At 33.2% G+C, this 19,872-nt stretch overlaps 1 protein-coding gene across 4 annotated transcripts in view; it reads left to right on the top strand.

Moving 5' to 3' along the window:
- AGPS (alkylglycerone phosphate synthase) overlaps positions 1-19,872 on the top strand; it is a 219,447-nt gene that overhangs the window by 97,959 nt on the left and 101,616 nt on the right. For all 4 annotated transcript variants that reach the window (XM_012471935.2, XM_012471934.3, XM_012471937.2 and 1 more), the window contains exons 3-8: positions 1,993-2,083; positions 4,125-4,245; positions 4,340-4,414; positions 8,587-8,658; positions 12,210-12,289; positions 15,359-15,439. In XM_012471935.2, coding sequence (XP_012327358.1) covers positions 1,993-2,083; positions 4,125-4,245; positions 4,340-4,414; positions 8,587-8,658; positions 12,210-12,289; positions 15,359-15,439 — 520 coding nt within the window. The remainder of the gene's footprint in view (positions 1-1,992; positions 2,084-4,124; positions 4,246-4,339; positions 4,415-8,586; positions 8,659-12,209; positions 12,290-15,358; positions 15,440-19,872) is intronic.

The raw sequence follows: 19,872 nt of genomic DNA on the forward strand, positions 1-19,872 counted from the left end.
CCTTAGCAGTGTGCTAGGCTTTATGATTATACATCAGGCTTTCTTTATTGTTTTGTAAATACTGAGACATTAGATGCAAGAAAAAGTAAAATTTAAAAGCTTACATTTCAAACATGGAATTTTTTTGAGTTCAGTTTTTTGCTGGAATTGTAGATAATGAAGCAAAATCATAAATCCTGGAATTATAAATAGTGAAGCAAAGTCTTCAGTTCAAAATTCCACCAAACAAGATATTATTTCAAGGTCTGAAATATTGTGCATTCAGATATAAAGACTTTATTTTATATATAAAGACTTTATTTTAGTGATAGAAGGTAGTTTTGAATTTTATACATGATAGTAACACTGACTATGTATCTGTAGTTTCAATTATCTTGAAGGTGGTCACCTTTTTATTTTATGGGAATACCTGAAACTAGGTAATTAATAAAGAATAGAGGTTCATTTGGCTGATGGTTCTACAGGCTGTGCAAGAAGCATGGCATCAGTGTCTGCTTCTGGTGAGGACCTCAAACTGCTTCCACTCATGCAGAAGGGGAAGGAGAGCTGGTATGTGCTGAGATCATATGGTTAGAGTGGAAGCAAGAGAGAGAGAGTGTGTAGGGAGGTGCTAGGCTCTTTTAAAACAAACAGTTCTTGTGGGAACTAACAGAACTCACTCAAACTTCTTCCCCTCTCCCCAGGGCATTAATCTATTCATAAAGATCTACCTGCATGACCCAAACACCTCCCACTAGGGGATCAAATTTCAACTGAGGTCTGGAGGGTCTGGTATCCAAACTATAGGACTCCTTTTTAAGAGAGTGAAAGGATAAATCACAGAGTAAGAGAAAATATCTAATACATATATCTTTTATTTTATAAATATATAAAGAATTCTTACATGTCATTGAGAAAACAATAACCCAGGAGCAAAATGAGCAAAAGATTTGAACTGACTTTCAAAACAGAGGATATCCAAATGGACAATAGATATATGAATAGATGCTCAGTCTCATATGTACTCAGTAAAATTCAAATTAAATTTGTAATGAGATGCCAATAGAATGTCTCAGAGTTTCAGTTATAGAATTTCTATTGTGTTCTTTTTTTAATATAGTTTTTTATTTCTCTGCTAAGATTTTTTTTAATACTCACTGGGAGCACACTTTCCATTTTGTCCATTGGCATAGTTACAATAGCTGCTTTAAAACTCTGTACTACTTCCAGTATCTTGGGTCATTTTGGGGTCAGTCATCATTAATTGTCATTTTTCTTAATTGTGAGTCACACTTAGCAGTTTGTTCTTATCTAGTAATATTGGAAATGTATTTTGGACATTGTACATGATATGATATAGGAACTCTGGATTCTGTTATATTCTTCTGAAGAGACCTGTAAGCAATTAACTTGTTTGATCCCAAACTCTAAATTCTGTCCCCTTGTGGTAAGCAGCTGAATTGTCTGTTTAGTTTTTTTAAGCTTAACTGGGCTGCCTAGAAAATTCCAATATATAGTCTATACATGTCATTCAGAGTCAGCCAGTCATTTGGAGAGAGCTGATACGTAGGTTCCTCTCTGACTGTCTTCTTTCTGTGATTTCCTGGTATGCTTTCCAGATGCAGCATTTACCCCAAACACTATACTCTGGTTCTTTAAGCCCAGAAGACTGTAAATTTTCAACATTTTTATTACCTTTTGAGGTACCAGCTAGGGCCTGCCACAAGGGTAAAACTTATGTAACAAACAAAACAAAACTGGGAACTTATGAACTTATATAGTATTTTTTCCTTTTTTCAAGTATCACTCTTCTCCCCTGTTTTGACTGCTTTTGGTCTGCCTTTAGATAGCTGGGTTTTGTTTGTTTTGTTTTTGTTCAGAGTTTATGTGAACAAAACATGTGAAAGGGTTGGTTTGATAAGAGCTGCTTGACCATCACTAGAAGCAGAATTTAAGCTTTAAATGTAAATGAAGATACTTTGCTCTAATATTTTTACTTTCTTTGTACCTTAGGTACCCTCTTAGTGGCATGGGTTTACCAACTTTTAAAGAATGGATCCAAAATACCCTTGGAGTAAATGTGGAGCATAAAACTACCTCTAAAGTAAGTAAACAAAAATTATTACTAGCACATTTAACTGTGTTTTTAAACCCAAATTAATTGATTTATTTTTGTAATTTTTTATATTGGATTTAATGCAACTGTCATGTTTTTTGTTATAAAGCCTATTAATTATATTGGCCTTATTAGGTTGTTAGGAGCAGTTATTCAGTGTCACAGATCTAGACCCTAGTCTCAGAATTTATCTGAGATTTATCTGGCAAGCTTTTTATCCTCTCTGAGCCTTGGTTATTTTTAGAATTGCGAGTAATAACTATTCTGCCTCTCACAAGGTAGTAGTAAAGTGTAAATTATTTACTTCCTTAAGAGTGTTTTGTTACAGAAATATAAGTTGCTGTTATTTTTAGATTATTTAATACACTGACTGTAATCTAGGGTTAATAGAGAATAATTTAGAATAAAAATGTAAAGTCACATTTAATATTAGGACTTTTAAAATATTTGAAGAATTATAAAAAATAAAAATTCGATTAAGATATGAGCAATTGAGGATTTTAATTTGTTCACATAGTTTCACTTTTCTGAAAGTGGAATTAGGAAACTTTATGTATATGAAACTAATGAAATATTTAGCATTTCTTTATTTTTGTTGTGTTTTAATTATTTATGTATTATTTATTATATATTATGTATTTATTATTTATTTTTGTTGTATTTTTATTTCTTTATTTTTGTTGTGTTATTATTTTGCTGTAGCATAGCATTCTGCATGTCTCTGTAACTGGATATAAGTTCTCTAAGTACAGGGGCTATGTCTTATACAATATTCTCCACTGTATACAACATGTCATTAAGTGGTACAGGTATTCAGCGAGTACTTGCTGGGTTTAACATTTACAGTTATTTTATTTTAGTTAATAAGTTAGCCTGAACAACTAATTTTACCCCTCCCTGGCCATCTTTTTACCTTTCCTAGAGGTCTCTTTTTTTCTCTTAAATTCTCTCTCTCTCTCTCTCTCATTTGCAATTATTTGTTTTTGACATTGATACAATCCCCATATTTTAGAAATTTCACCAGTTTTTGAGTCCTTTTCAATTCTTAATGACTTAAAACTTTAATATATTTTGTTGGAGTTCTTTTAGTTATTTCCTTCTCCTATGGGATAAATTTCATGAGGTCAAAATATTTTTTTCTGTTTAACTCACTCTAAGGCCTTGAAGAGTGTCTAATTTATGGCAGGCACTCAATAAGTATTTGTTATGTAGTACCTTAATAAGAGATTAAGAGAATATGGAAGTATCATATTTTTTCTTTGTATTTTCTTATACTTCCTTTTTTCCAAGTACTATGTGATAGCTTCCCCACCACCCCACTCCCTCAATAGCAGATTTTACTTGACCAGCCATTTATAGACCTCTTCCTATATTCTAGTCATGCTATTAGGTGCTTTTCAAAAAAAAATTATCACATTTAACCTGCCTTCCTTATAATAGCCCTATACGTTTGGTGGTAAAAATCTCATTTAACAGACACAGAAGCCAAGGCTCACAGAAGTTGGGTGACATGCCCAATGTGTCATAGTTTTAACTTTGAAGTTGAAGATTAGATTTCAAGTTACCTGTTAGGTGAAATTGAATATCAAGTTTATAATTATGTTGTAAGTTTTAAAGCAATTCTATAAAAATGGATTTATTACTTATTTTGAGGCTTTCTGTTCATCATTTTAAAAGTGCAATTGAAGAATAAGAAATGCTAAATTTTATTGATAGGTGTAAGTGTAGATAGTGCAAAAGTCAAGTAACTTTCTCCTAGTCTCCATAATCTGAAATGGAATATTTGGTAGTTTGCTATCTTTCCTATTGAGTGCAATCTTTAGAAATGAATGTAATTAGCCAGAGAATTTGTAATTTGTTACTCTCATAAAGCTGATTTCTGTGTATTCTATTTAGTATTTTCCTGTGCTTCAGCCTTACCTTAGGAGTGTTTTAAAGAAGTCTACATTTTGTAGTCATTCTCTCTAACAGAAGTACCCAAAATTCATTTTTCTAAAAATAAGTCAAAGAAACCAATTTTATTTTCTAGGCATCCTTAAATCCTAGTGATACACCTCCTTCTGTTGTAAATGAAGATTTTCTTCATGACCTTAAAGAAACTAATATTTCATATTCACAAGAGGCAGATGATCGAGTATTTAGAGCTCATGGTAAGTGACTTTATATTAGCCCTATTTATTTTTAACAAAAATTTTCTATAATTTAAGATGTTTTTGTGTTTTTCTTTTTAAAACCACAAAACAGGTCATTGTCTTCATGAGATATTTTTGCTCAGGGAAGGAATGTTTGAACGAATTCCTGATATAGTTTTATGGCCAAGTAAGTTTTCCCTTCTTTGTATCATTTATTTAATATTGATAAATTTTAAGTAAATTTAGTATTGGAAATATGTACTTTTTGGCATATGAGTTGTAAAAAATATAAATTGCTATGTTTTCAAGAGAGTTTACAACAGTCTTGAAGCTCTTTCTTGACCTGGTTGTTCTGAACTATTGGTTTTAACAATTCATTTTGTTATTGATAATTAAATCATCATTTTAAATGTAAATAGTCATATTGAGAAGTCAGTAGAAAAATGTATTTTTGGTTTATTTGGAAGTTTCATGAAATTAGTGTCAGTGATACATTCAGATATATAGAATTATTAATATAATTGAGTACTGCAAAGTAATATTAGTAATAATTTGCTGATATCAGCTTGTGAACTTTAAAAAGCCTGGTGAAATGATGAAACAAGTTTTATGTATTATGTATATACATACTGTGTTTGAAATGAATAATTAAATTTTGAGGAATTATTAGGATTTGGCTTGGGATAGAGGATGGATGAGCTTTCTGTTGTAATTTTCCTCTTAGTGAGGAGTAGGTACCATATTTATAAATCTGAGGTTTTTTTTTTTTACCCATCTCTTTTAGCAGGTAATTTAAAGCAGAGCAGGTATATTGTTCCTTGCTGTCCATTATTGCATTTTTTAAAGAGTTCTATTGATTTTTGATTATTTTTCTCTTCACATCTTCCTTTTCAGAGTGCATATTCTATTTTTTAATAAATTGACTCATTCATGGACTTTCAGTTCTTAAATGAGATCCTTCTACTTTGGAGGCACTATCTTACGGAAAAATTATACTTCAATGTGGGGGCAAGAGGCAGGTGAGATACACAGGAGGAAAATCCAAGAGCATAGGTAGCAGAGATGAAACTACTTTCCTGATACTTGTATATTCTTCCATGCATTTGGAATATTTATGAAATAAGTCTTTTGTCTCTATTAGTTTAGTATAGAAATTTAACTGTTCCTGAGGAAAAGATATTCTCCAATAGAAGAAATATTTTTGTTTTGCCTGCTTGTTTTTTTAGTAGCTTAAGGTTACTTCTCTACCAAGATTTAGAGGTTTATTCCATTTGTTACTGGAAAACGTGAAAGCAAAATTTATCAATTTTTACTTCCCACAAGAAACCTAATAGACCATCCTTTGATTTATCTTGATAAGAACTTTCACGTGTACCTTCTAGATATTTTCTTCATGTCTTTCAATATTAAAATACTGAAAGAGCTGGGCTTGGCGGTGCATGCCTATAGTCCCTGTTACTCAGAATGATTATGCAGGTGGATCACTTGCCCAGAGTTCTAGTCTAGCTTGGACTAGTGAGTCCCTCATCTCTTAAACAAAAACAAAAAAAGAATAGCATAGTGTAAGTATCTTTTGCTTTAAGAAATCCAAATATTCTCAAAAACCCAGATGTAGTAAACAGTCAATATTTCACAAAAGTTTCTTTGCTTTGTAAAATCTTTCCCATTTTACTGGTTCCCTAGCACCTTTGCTCTTCCACTTTTTTCCATCCCAATTTCCAAGTCAGTTCCTTTTCAGTGTATATCTAGGTTTTTGTGAAACTGTAAGGGTTTTCATGCCTCATGTTTCTTGCTTCTTTAAGCCTGCCATACACATTTGGGAGATTAATTCAATAATCTTTTTGCCAACTTCTTCCATACTTCAGGAATTGGTATGAATGGTATATTCCTGGCTGAATCAAGTTTATAATTTTATTCTGTTGAATATTCTAGTATAATGACATCTTGGAAATAGTTTCCCAATAAGTTATTAAGTCACTGAAGTCTTTATTTAATTTTAATGTAAATTTCCTACTGGTGATGAATTTCAAGTTTTTTTTTGCAGAAGGGCGAGTTTTGAGACAATGAAGAAATTTGAGGCAATGTGGTATTCCATAGAGTAGATGTGGGTGTCTCATCTTGCAGTATATATATACAAAGCTAGGATATCTATTGTAGTTGTCTTTAAGTCTGGCTTTGATCTGAATCAGAATTCTATGTGTTGCTTAGGATGTTTAGGGCTTGTTTAAGAGTAAGGGTAATTTCTTCACTTACTAAATTTAGTATTTATGCGTTATTTTCAATGGCTTAAATACCAGAACTTTAGGACTGTGAAAATACAGGCTAGGTACTTGAGGATAAACACTGACTAAAACAAAAATCCCTGTTCTTAAGGGATTTTGTTTACTGAGTGGAAACAGATAATCCACAAATAAATATGTAACATTGGATAGTGTTTAGTGCTGTAAAGAAAAGAAAAGCATCTAAGAGGGTAGTGTGAACAAGGATGGTAGTGGGATGGTGGTGCAGTTTCAGATAACATAGTTAAGGAAGATTTTTGATTACGTGACATTCCTAGAAGGTAATTTTGCCTTGTTGAAGTTTTTTTAATAGACATCTTTGCATCTTTGGGTGTTTTATGAATTATTAATTAATGAGTATTCTATTTAGTAAATTTACTACAGATAGCAAGCTTTATAAGCTTAATACAAAAGCTTGAATATAGATATTTATTAAAAATTGGAATGATACAAATGACATGTTTTCTTAGCTTTACACAAACCTTAGACAAGATAATTGTAACTTTTATAGAACAGTATTTTTGCTTTTATAAATGGATATTCATTTGTTTTCCTCAGCATTCTTATTTCCTACTAAGTCCCTAGGCTCTTAGCAGCTAATACTGGAGTTTTGCATAGTTTTCTTGTCTCCAGTCTCATTCCTCCTTGACATCTGTCTATCAGGAGGTTGATTTTTCTAAAATAATCTCTTTGCCATCTTGTTCCCGTCCTTAAGAACCTCCACTAATGTCCTATTGCCAGTCAGGTTGAGTCTTAGCACCTCTTGCTTGGCATTTAAAATCTTCCAGTCAGGTTTTTGTTACTTATACAATTTTTACAAGGATAAAGAGAACCCTTTGGCTCTGTACAAAGGAAAGGAATTTGTGTGCAGTTTATTTTGTACAATATTGTAAACATTTGTTTAAACAATAAATCATCAATGGTGCTAAAATTAGTAGGTGAAAGTATGATGAGAAACATGGTATTTTATGTAGTCTAAGGTATGTAAATACCGTGTCACCAAGTTTTCCCACTATAAGGATACTGTGTTTCTTGTTGAAATTACTAGGTATTAATTTAATTAATTTAAACAATACCTATTAATTCTACTTTAGAAATTACTTTTTAACCTGTATATTTATTGGAGAGAATTTTCTTTTTCATAAGCTAAATATGAATATGCCCTATATAAACCTTTTGAGATTGGCATAGGAATGGTAATGAGACTCCCAACAATTCCAGAATTGTTTAAATTAATACCTATGAATTTCAAATTAATACCTATTAATTTCAACAAGAAATTTGAACCATTTCAATTTGAAGAAATTTCAATAAAGTATTAATTTGAACAATTAATACCTATTAATTTGAACAATTAATACCTATTAATTTCAACAAGAAACACAGTATCCTTATAGTGGAGAAACCTACTGACACAGTCTAACCAAATGATGTATTTATAAGTTAACATTACTGGAAATGAGACATGTAAATATCATGTGCCTCTAGATGTAATGCACTGAGAAAGATACAACATCACTTTTGTGGAATTACTCCCAAAATATATAACCTGAACTTAATTATGAGGAAACATCTACAAACCCAAATTGAGGGGTATTCTGTGAAATAACTGACCATTGTTCTTCAAAACTGTCATGGTCATGATGACTATTTTTAAACAAGACACAGGCAACTAAATGTAGGCTGTGATCTTTGGTTTGATTCTGGTCCAGAAAAGAAGACATTAGTGGAACAATTGGAAGTATTTGAATAAGGTCTGTAGATTAGTTTATTGTATTATATCAGTGTTGATTGCTTAGTTTTGATAATTAGACTGTAGCTGTATAAGATATTAATATTTGGGGATGTGAGATGAAGGAAGATTTTTGTACTATTTTTACAACTTTTTTGTAAGTCAAATTATTTCAAAATTAAAAGTTAAAAAGGTAAAGTGTTTTAATACTCAGTTAACTAATTGTGTTAATGAAGTAATAAATGAAGGAAAAGTTTCGAAAAAGAATTTCACGGGTTCTTATTTGGCAAGGTTATCAGATTTTATTCATGCCCCTATAATTAATTTATTTTCCTTTTTTTTCAACAGCATGCCATGATGATGTAGTTAAGATTGTGAATCTAGCATGCAAATATAACCTTTGTATCATACCAATTGGTGGTAGGTATTGTGCTTTTAAAATTTTAATATGTAAATTTGTTATATTTAAAATATTTGTATTTTAAATATTTGCATCACCCTACTGAAAACAAACATTATTGTAATTATGATGTGGTTATTCTCAAAAATTGACTTATGATGCTCATTTGTGTTCTAAGTAGGATTCCTTAAACTGTTTGAGACATGGTATACCTTCGTTTATGGCTTTTCCCTCTATGGGTCCTAGTTGAAGCTGTGATTTAATGCCTGAATAAGAAAATGTTTCTGCTTTAGTAATTACTTTTTGATCTGTCTATTTATGGAGAGAATTTTCTTTTTCAAAAGCTCAATATAAATATGTCCTATATAAACCTTTGAGATTGGCATAGGAATGGTAATGAGACTCCCAACAATTCCAGAAGCTCCATATTCCCTCTTCAGCTGATGCTTTTTGTTGAATGCATGTAAAAAAGGCACTAAAATGCCATTTATTATGAAATATTTTTCTAATTCCAAATGACTGTGGCAAGCAAATAGTGGCCACTGATCACAGGCATCATGTTATTAACTGACAGTTCATGATCTCACTTTGTAAAATTAAGCTGAACCTTACAGATTAACAGCCCCTATACTTCTTGTGGAAGGTAACATCCACATGTTTTCTTTCATACAGAACATAGGGTAGGATCAGTCAAGAATTTATTCTGATATATGGTGATTTAGACCTGGTTAAGAACAGAGAACGTTGTATTATTCTTTAATTATATCAAGAAAGCATTTTTCCTTTGACAATAAATGTTAACATATATTTAAGTACTTCTATGTATTATTCTATATTAAAATCACTTTTTCACCAAAGAACATCTAAATTTTTTTTTTTTTTTTTTTTTTTTTAAAGAGAGAGAGAGAATAGGAAGGAGGAAAAAGGAAGAGAAAGAGAGAGAGAGAATGGGGAGGAGGGAGAAGGAAAAGAAAGAGGGAGAGAGAATGGGAGTATTGCTTTCTTGCCCAGGCTAGAATGCAATTTAGTAATGGGTATTGAAAACCTCTTTTATACTGATAATTATACTTAATGATGTAGTCAGGAAGGAATAAGGGAAGAAGATAACAAACAAACAGCCAACCAATATTTAATTTAAACCTATGAAATGCTATGCGATTACTGAGGAGTGATTTACTTCCAATTATATAGTCACCTTTGGAATAGGTGTGAGGTGGTAATGTGTGTTTTGTGTATTTGAAGTGGAGAGTTCTATAAATGTTTATTAAGTTTACTTGTTCCGGGTCTGAGTTCAAGTTCTGAATATCCTTGTTAATTTTCTATCTCGTTGATCTATAGAATCGTTAGCTCTTCTTGTTACATTGATCCTTTTGCCATTATGTAATGTCATTCCTCGCCTCTTTTGATCTTTGTTGCTTTAAAGTCTACTTTATCAGAGGCGAGAATTGCATCTCCTGCTTTTTGTTTATTAGTTTATTTTTACTCTCTGTTTGATTGGTAAATCTTCCTCCTTCTCTCTGAGTCTTTGTGTATTGTTGCATGTAAGATGGGCCCGGATGCAGCATACCGATGGGTTTTGGCTTTTTATCCAATTAAAATATATATAGGTTTAATACCGGCGTTTGATGCTAGCTGGCTGTTTTGCCCATTAGTTGATGTAAATTTTTTATTGTGTTAAAGTTCTTTGCTTTTTGATATATTTTTGGAAAGGCTGATATTGGTTGTTCCTTTATATGTATAGTGCTTCTTTCAGAAGCTCTTGTAAAGCAGGCCTGGTGGTGGTGAACTCTCTAAGTACTTGTTTGTTCGCAAAAGATTTAATTTTTCCTTCGCTCATAAAGTTTAGTTTGGCTGGATGGGAAATTCTGGGTTGAAAGTTCTTTTCTTTAAGGATGTTAAATATTGGTCCCCACTCTTTTCTGGCTTGTAGGGTTTCTGCTGAGAGATCTGCTGTAAGTCTGATAGGTTTCCCTTTATGGGTAACCTGACCTTTCTCTCTGGCTGCCCTTAGTATTTTCTCCTTCATTTCTACCCTAATAAATCTGGCGATTATGTGCCTTGGGGTTGGTCTTCTTGAAGAATATCTTTGTGGTGTTCTCTGTATTACCTGGAGTTGAATATTACCCTGCCTTGCCAGGTTGGGAAAATTTTCCTGAATGATATCCTGAAGAGTATTTTCCAACTTGGATTCATTCTCTTCATCACATTCAGGTACACCTATCAAACGTAAATTAGGTCTTTTCACATAGTCCCATATTTCCTGGAGACTTTGCTCATTCCTTTTCATCCTTTTTTCTGCATTCTTGTCTTCTCGTTTCATTTCACTGAGCTGATCCTCGACTTCTGATATCCTTCCTTCTGCTTGATCAATTCGACTGTTTAAACTTGTGCATGCTTCGCGAAGTTCTCGTGTTGTGTTTTTCAGCTCCATCAATTCACTTATATTCTTCTCTAAATTGTCCATTCTCGTTAACAGTTCGTCAAACCTTTTTTCAAGGTTCTTAGTTTCTTTGCATTGGGTTAGAACAAGTTCTTTTAATTCACAGAAGTTTCTTATCACCCACATTTTGAAACCTGCTTCTGTTATTGGAACACACGTGTAATCTATTAAGCCTTGTTCCGTTACTGATGAGGAATTGCAATCCCCTGTAGAGGGAGAGGCATTCTGATTTTGAGTATTCTCTACCTTTTTACGCTGGTTTCTTCCCTTCATTATATATTTGTCTGTCTGTCGTCTTTATAATTACCGGCTTTCTAACTGGGTCTCTGACGTCCAACTTGTTGATTCCCTGCGCCGAGATCTGAGCAATCCACTGAGCTGGCCAAAACAGTGGTGTTAAGATTGATGGTGCTTTTCTGCCCGGGAATCTCCGGACTCTGCACCAAGAACTGGCGTGCTAAGGCACCAGCAAAACCACCACGCCGGCCACAAGAGTCGCCCTGGCGACCCGTGGGGCTCCTCCACTGGGAATCTCCTGGTCCGTGAGCAACAAATATTCGTCTGAAAGTGTGGCGTCCTCTCGTTCTTTGCGCTTTCACTGGGAGGTACGTGCCCGAGCTGCTAATCATCAGCCATCTTGGATCTCTCTCTCCTAAATTTGTTTTTAAATATCTCTTAAGCTAGACATTTTAAGCTTGTTTCTATTAAAATGATAAATGAATCTCATAATTGTGGTAGAAAGGAAGTAACGATGTCTCTAGTTGTATAGGATGGGTCTTTTTTCTTTTAAGCTACCTCTCCATAGTAATTATCAGCTTAGAACTTTTCTAGTCATGTTTTTGGAGTTCCACAAATTGCTAGGGGCTTCACTTGAGTGTGGCATGTCCAAGGGATGGAGACATAGCCCATTGCTTTCAGTTTCATAATATTGCTTCATTTTGGCACACAGCATAAAATAAAGGTAAGTTTGTTTTTAGTGCGTTAGCATTTACAAATTGTATTTTGCAAAGTAGTAATAGGTATCACTTTTCTAGTGGCCCTATCTGTATACTTAAGATGAGGGATTTCCCCTAGAAATATAGCTAAAAACAGAATATTTAAACATAAAGTTGTTGTTTCCTATTTTGGCAGGAGGAACAAGTGTTTCATATGGCCTGATGTGTCCTGCAGATGAGACAAGAACAATTATTTCTTTGGACACTTCACAAATGGTATTTAATAATTTGAGATTTATTTAAAACATTGTCTTTATCGGCTCTGCCTTAATTGTCATTAAAAAAGAATCTGGCCCCTGGGCGCTGTGGCTCACACTTGTGTAATCCCAGAACTTTGGGAGGCTGAGGTGGACAGATCACTTGAGGTCAGGAGTTTGAGGTCAGCTTGGCCAACGTAGCAAAACCTCATCTCTACTAAAAATACAAAAATTAGCTGGGTGTAGTGGCTTGTGCCTGTAATCCCAGCTACTCCGAGGCTGAGACATGAGACTCTCTTGAACCTGGGAGGCGGAGGTTGGAGTGAGCCAAGATCACAGCACTCTACTCCAGCCTGGGTGACAAAAAATAGAAATAAAATAAAAGAATCTAATATCCATTTTTTTTAATGGATTTCATCATTACATTTTACCCTTGTATTCAGTTCTCTAAAAGGTAGGTTTACTTTTACCCTCAGGTATATATCTTGATGCTATTTACCAAATTTGAGTTTTTTTTCAAACACCTAAGTAGATAGAATAGTATATCCATTTTCTAGATTAAATAGTTATTCACATTTTGTCACACTTGCTTTATCTCTGTTTTTTTTCCTAGTAGTTTTAGAGCAAATTCTAATACAATGCTACTTTACACCTAAATATTTCTGTATAATCTTTTTTAAAAAGGACATTTCTCACATAACTACTTTATTATCATCACTCCTGGCAAAATCAAAAGTAATTCTTTATGTTATTTAGTAGTTAGTCTGCATTCAATTTTCAATATAAAAAAAGTCTATTTTATAGATCATTTGTTCAAATGGGATCCAGATAAGGCTCATATTAGCTTTCTATTGTAGCTCTTAAGTCTCACTTTATGTAAAAGCCTCCTCTTACTCTCTGTTTTTTTTCTTTTGAATGTTCCAGACTTTTAAAGAAATAAGGTTATTTGTAGTATAGAATGTCATATTTTGAATTTGTCTGTTACTGCTTCTTGTTATTTAACTCTTTCTCTAAGCCCTGTATGTCCACTAAATTCGAAGTTCCATGTAAGTCTAGTTAGATTCAGGCATTGCCTTTTTTTTTTTTTTTTTTTTAACAGCAAGAACACCTCATAGATGATAATGTGCTTTTAAAAAAATGTCACATAACATCATTAGAGGTGTGTAATAGCTGATTGTCCCCCTTTTAATGATGCTAACATTGATCAAGTTCAGATGGTGAACTTATTTTATTGCAAAGTTGCCCATCAACCTGTCTCCTTATCCCAGATTTTAAGAAAAGGCAATTTATTTCCTCAGAAGATAGCTGAAGAATAGCTTATTCTGGAATGTTAACATGGGTTGGGTAGTATATATGGGATGTAATAGGGTAACCTATATGTTTTCTTTAGGTTTTTCTGTGAGTGCCTATGAAGTTTTTTTCTGACTCTTCTAATTTCCTTTTTCTACCAAAAAGTATGTTTGAACTCTTGGTAGTTACAAGGTATATATTTAGAATAAGTATGTAATTGCCTCAAGAGCCAGTCTGTTGGGGGAAAAGACATATATATATGTATATGTGGTACCATCAGATTAATACATTCTTTGTCTTTTATTCTGCAATTTAATAATACTGTATTTTATTTAGCTGCCAAAGGACCAAAAGCCTGATTAAACCATAGTTGTACTGAAGTTACTATTGTTGGCCAGGCGTGGTGGCTCATGCCTGTAATCCCAGCGCTTTAGGAAGCTGAGACAGGTAGATTATCTGAGGCCAGGAGTTCTAGATCAGCCTGGCCAACATGGTGAAAACCTGTCCCTACTAAAAATACAAAAATTAGCTGGGTGTGGTGGCACGTGCCTATAATCCCAGCTACTCAGGTGGTTGAGGCAGGAGAATTACTTGAACCCAGGAGGCAGAGGTTGCAGTGAGCCAAGATCACGCGACTGCACTCTAGCCTAGGTGACAGAGCAAGACTCTGTCTCAAAAAATAATAATAATAATAATAAAGGAAAAAAATTACTATTGTCTTATAGTGAGAGTATAATGAGTTTTATGTAACATAAAACAAAAAATGCATTCACATACATCATCTTATTTAATGTTTTTTACAGCCTTGTGAATTAAGGAGTACAGTTATTTGTGTGTGTTCAGATTTGGAATTTAGGCAGCAACTGCTATTTTTGTATTGTCTGTTTTGCTCTTTTTAAATTATTATTAAGTGGACTTATCTATATTAGTTATTGCCATGAAATTGAGCATATGAAAGTAGAAAGCAAGCTTCCCTGAGATCCAGAAGAGGGTCCTGTATGTTACCCAATTGCTCACCAGATAGAAAGGGGAAAGAAGTCTGTTCTCAATAGTAGAAAGTAATTCATGAAAATTCATATATGTATATGAGTTAGATCAAATAAGAATGCCAAATAACATTTTTTATTGGCAGTCACACATTTGGTAAGTTGAGCCAGATGAAATTTAGTTCCTTCTTTTGAGCCTGAGGCAGGGATATGCTTTGTTTTGTACATGAGGTCTCTGGCCCTGCTTTGAATTGAAAATAAAGCAGGAATGCCATCTCCTATATTCAAATGTCTTTGCAGATTTTTTTTCTAATCTTATGGTCATATTCTGATTAAATTATGTCATTCTGATTAAATCACTATCTAATTAAATTAGATAGTGATTGCTATGTTAACATAGTGCAGATAGTATTTGCACAAAGCCAGGATTTGTACATGCTGTTTTTTTTACATGGAGTATCTCATTTAATTCTTGTAGCCGACACTATGTGTTATTACTGTCTACATTTTACAAATGAGGAAACAATAAGCTTAGACAGTTAAATAATTTGCCTAAGATAAGAGAAAGAGTTTAAATTAACATCTGAATAACAACGGTCTGTGTTTTAAGACTGCATAATATACTGCCTTTGTATGTTGTCGTGTTGGATAGTCAGGGATAAGTGGAGATGGTTTCCAGTGTGGGTGGTTAGGGGGAACCCTTCTTGCCTAATCACTATGTTATCACTTGTTGCTGTGAATTAGGAAGTTATATTTCCTGAGAAAATATTAGTAGTTCATGTAGATCAGGTTTCTTTCTTCCTTTGCAACAGAATCGAATTCTCTGGGTTGATGAGAACAATTTGACAGCTCATGTAGAGGCTGGCATAACAGGACAAGAGTTGGAAAGACAGGTATGTTATTTCTTTTTCTTACTTGATTTTTTTTAAAAAATTGACTTATTCTATTATCAATTCTCATGTTATTTCTTTAGTAAAATTTTCAAAACTGTATGCCCTCTATAAATGAAATACCTTTTATGATACATTCTTTCACTCAATGAATTTGTTTAGTTTCTATTATGGGTCAAGCATTGAGCTAGATTCCTAGGACATGATAGTGAATAAGGCATTGTCTCCTACCCTCAAGTAGCTGAGATTAGGACAGAAAATTAAATAAATAATTAATGATTGTGAGTGAAAATTGCTACGTGGACGCTAAGTGCAGGATATTATGGGTCATCAAATCGGGCTACGTGGGAAATGAGTTGGACAAAGAAGGTATTACATAGAACATGGCACTTCTTTTTTTTTTTTTTTTTTTAATACTGAGTCAGCGGCAAAGGGCACAGCATTTAAAAATGAGACTTCAGGATGAGTCTGAGTTAGCAAAAAAGGTAGATAGGGATGGGGAGAACAATCCAGAGGAAGGAGCATTTGCAGAGCTTCTCAGGGTGACTGTTGCTTTTGAGGGACTACAGATAACTGAATATGGCTGAAGTCTAGCATGTGTATGGGAGAAAATGTCTTTTTGGTATTTGTATATTGGATGTGAGTGGGTACAGTAGTGGTAAAGGATCAAACCAGGAAAACATGAAGAGTTCAAATCATAAAGGGCCTTTTAAAGCACCTATTAGAAGTTTGAACTTTACTTTTTTACTTAGATTGTCTGGCTGCTGTGTGGTGAAATGAGTGGTCTATGTAAGGGTGGACTGAGACTGCAAGAATCATTTAGGCAAGAGTTGATAGTGACCTGAAGTAGTAGAAATGGAACAAAATGGAACAATCTGAATATGAAATTCTAGGATCTTGGTGATAAATTTCATCAGTGGGTAAATGTTGGTATTCATTGAACTTTTCAGTGCACAGTTTCACTGACAACCACTCATTTCATAAATTAGTGAAATTCTCGGAGTTTTTATAGTAGTTTTTTGGGATCCTAATGAATTTTTGGAAAACTTTAGGTTTCCTTCATAGATTCTAAGCAGGTAATAGTGCAAATAAATTGGTTCCTTTAACTTCTTCAAACATAATCAAGATTCTAAGCAGGTAATAGTGCAAATAAATTGGTTTCTTTAACTTCTTCAAACATAATCAAGATAACTGTAACTCAGCTTTTGTAAACAAAAAATTAGAAAGTCCAATTTGTTAGTGATATACTGAATACTTTGTTCAACTTGGGTTATAGAGACTCTTCTTCCCCAAACCTTTAATAGGAAGAGATGTGATGTGATTGTTGATCTTATTTTTTTTTCTTTCTTTCTTGAAAAGTTGATTGATGTTGGTCTGCTCCTGACCATTTCTAGATGACAGGCTTTGAAAAAAAATTATTGAACTATTTATTTTTTATTTAATGCAGTAAGATGCAGATAACTGGATTAAAATTGAACTTATTTGTTGAAGGCAGTATTAAAGATCCTCAGTAAGTTAAGCTTTTATATCAGATAAATAGATTTGTCAATTATTGTTGTTTATAATGAACTTCAGTGGGCAGAATAACAGTATTTGATGAACAAAAACCTCTAAAAAGTCCTGTATCAGTATTCAATTATGCTTGAATGAGGTATTATCAGCACAGCATTTTTTTTATAACAAAGAATGGCCTTTTATGTCACCAATTTTATATCTTTATTATAGCATTTGATGAAGTATTTTAACCTTTCCAAGTTTTCTTTTTTTTTTTTTAAAGGTTAGAATTAAAATTCAAGGAACATATTTCCTTGAAATTTAAATGACATTTTCGCAGACTAGGAACTTCTGATATTTTATCTACTAGTTCATTTCCCTAAATGCCAATATAGAACTTTCTTTTTTGCCTCCAGTAGGCTATAATATAGTTTCTACAGCTATTTTGATCCCAGTTAAAGTTCTTCCTCATTAAACTTCTGTGTTCTTTAGATTCTACTTCAGTTGAGGTAACCAGTTTAAAACATCCTGCCTTTTTTTTCTGCAAGCTTAAAATGACACAAATACAGTAGTTGGGTAGCAGAGATTTTAATCTCTTTAACTTGTAAATCACGTTGATATTAACATGATAAAATTTAATGGAAGCTGCTAACATGTCAATTATGGATTTAGAGAATTTTTTCTAGGTTTATTAAATCTTTGGCTACTTTAGTTTATTAGTTGATAATCTGAGGATGTCTGACTCTAATGTTTTTTCTGCTTAGGGACAGCATCACTAATAACTTCACATTATCTTTCTTCGTTTCTAATAGCTATTAGCTCTCACTGCAAACCTCAAATGTAGCTCCTAGCTGTGTGACCTTGGGCAATTTACTTACCTTTATGCCTCAGTTTCTTTACCTATAAAGTGGGGATCATAATTCTACTTCATAGGGTTTTTTGTCAAGATGAAATAAGTTAATATGAAGTACTTAGAACGTTGATTCATTCCACTAATTTTTATTGAGCACTATTTGCTTCATTCAAGCATAACTGACTTTAAATATTCTTTTTATGTGCTATAGACTACCAAATTTATATTATCATCCCAGACTTCTTTCCTGAATTGATATATCCACTTGCATATTTACAGACATTTCAAACTCTGCATTTTAAAAACTGAATTTTTAGAGGAAAAATTTGCAATCTTGCCTCTAAATAATGTGTCTGTTCTGTGGCCGCCTTCTTTTCAGAAGATGGAAATTCAATTCCTTGGGCAGCTTGGGCCACAATCTTTGAAGTCATAGATTTTTGTTTTTTATTGCTTTATAATAGTTTGAGATATAATTGTCATCTAATATATATAATTTGATAAGTTTTGACATATGAATATTACTGTGAAACCATCATCACAATCAAGAAAATTAACATATCCACCAACCCCAAAAGTTTCCTCTTGCTCCTTTATAATCCTTCCTGTCTCCCACCCACAACCCCTAAGTGATCCCCCAGCAATCACTGATTTGCTTTTTGTCACATAGATTTGTTTAAATTCCCTAAAATTTTAATAAAGTAGAATCCTACAGTTTGTATGGGAGGGGGTCTGTCTCACTAGACATAATTATTTTGAAATTCAGCCATATTGTTGCATTTACCAATAGTTCATTTCTTTTTATTGCTCAGTAGTATTCCATTGTATAGATATGCCACTGTTTTATTTATGCATTCACCTGTTGATTAACACTTGGATTATTTCTAGTTTTGGGCTATTACAAGTAAAGCTGCTATGAACATTCATGTATAAGTTTTTGTACAGACAACACTTTCATTTCCTTTGGGTAAGTAACTGGAAATGGAATGAATAGATCAGAATGGTAGGTATATATTTACCTTTTTGAGAAACTATGAAGTTTTTTCCCAGAGTGATTATTTCATTTTATATTCCCACCAGCACTATATAAGAGTTCCAGTTTCTCCATATCCTTGCCAATACTTATTATTGTTAGTCTTTTTAATTTTAGTCATTTTAGTAGGTGCATAGTAGTATCTCATTGTAGGTTTGTTTTTTGTTTTGTTTTTGAGACAGGGTCTCACTCTGCTGCCTGAGCTGGAGTGCAGTGGCACGATCATGGCTGACTGCAGCCTTGACCTCCCTGGGCTTAGGCAATTCTCCTACCTCAGCTTCCTGAGTAACTGGGAACACAGGCAAGTGCCACCATGCCTGGCTAATTTTTATATTTTTTCGTAGAGACGGAATTTTTTGCCATGTTGCCCAGGCTGATCCCGAACTCCTGGGCTCAAGTGTTTCACCCACCTTGGCCTCCCAAAGTGTTTGGGATTACAGACATGGGCCCTTGTGCCCGGCCTCATTATAGTTTTAATTTGTATTTCTGTAATGACTAGTGATGTTGAACATCTTTTCATGTGTTTATTTGCCATCCATATATTTTTATTGGTGAAGTTCTCCTTAAATTATTTGCCCAATTTTAAGATTGGGTTGTTTTCTTATTATTGAGTTTTAGAATTCTTTATTCTAAGTAAGTCTTTATTCTAAATAATTATTTATTCTAAATAAGTCTGGGAATAAGTCTTTTTTCAGATATATGCTTTGCAAATATTTTCTTTTAGTCTGTGGTTTCTCTTTTCATTTTCTTACAGTATCTTTTGAAGACCAGCTGTTTTTAATTTTTATGAAGTCCAGTGTATGTATTTGTCTTTGTATCATGCTTCTGCTGTTGTATCGTAACCCAAGGTTACAGAGATTTTCTCCCATTTGAGTTTCATAATTTTTAGTTGTTATTTAGGTCTCTGATCAGTTTTGAAGATTTCTGAGTTATTATTTGTATATGGTGTAAAATTGGATTGAAGTTAATGATTTTTGCACATAGATACCCAATTATTCAGCACCATTTATTGGAAAAGATTATCCTTTCTTCACTGAGTTGACTTCACACCATCATTTA

Source organism: Aotus nancymaae, unplaced genomic scaffold (assembly GCF_030222135.1).
Source record: "Aotus nancymaae isolate 86718 unplaced genomic scaffold, 86718_ANA_hifiasm-v0.15.2.pri h1tg000008l, whole genome shotgun sequence".
Taxonomy (NCBI): Eukaryota; Metazoa; Chordata; class Mammalia; order Primates; family Aotidae; genus Aotus; species Aotus nancymaae.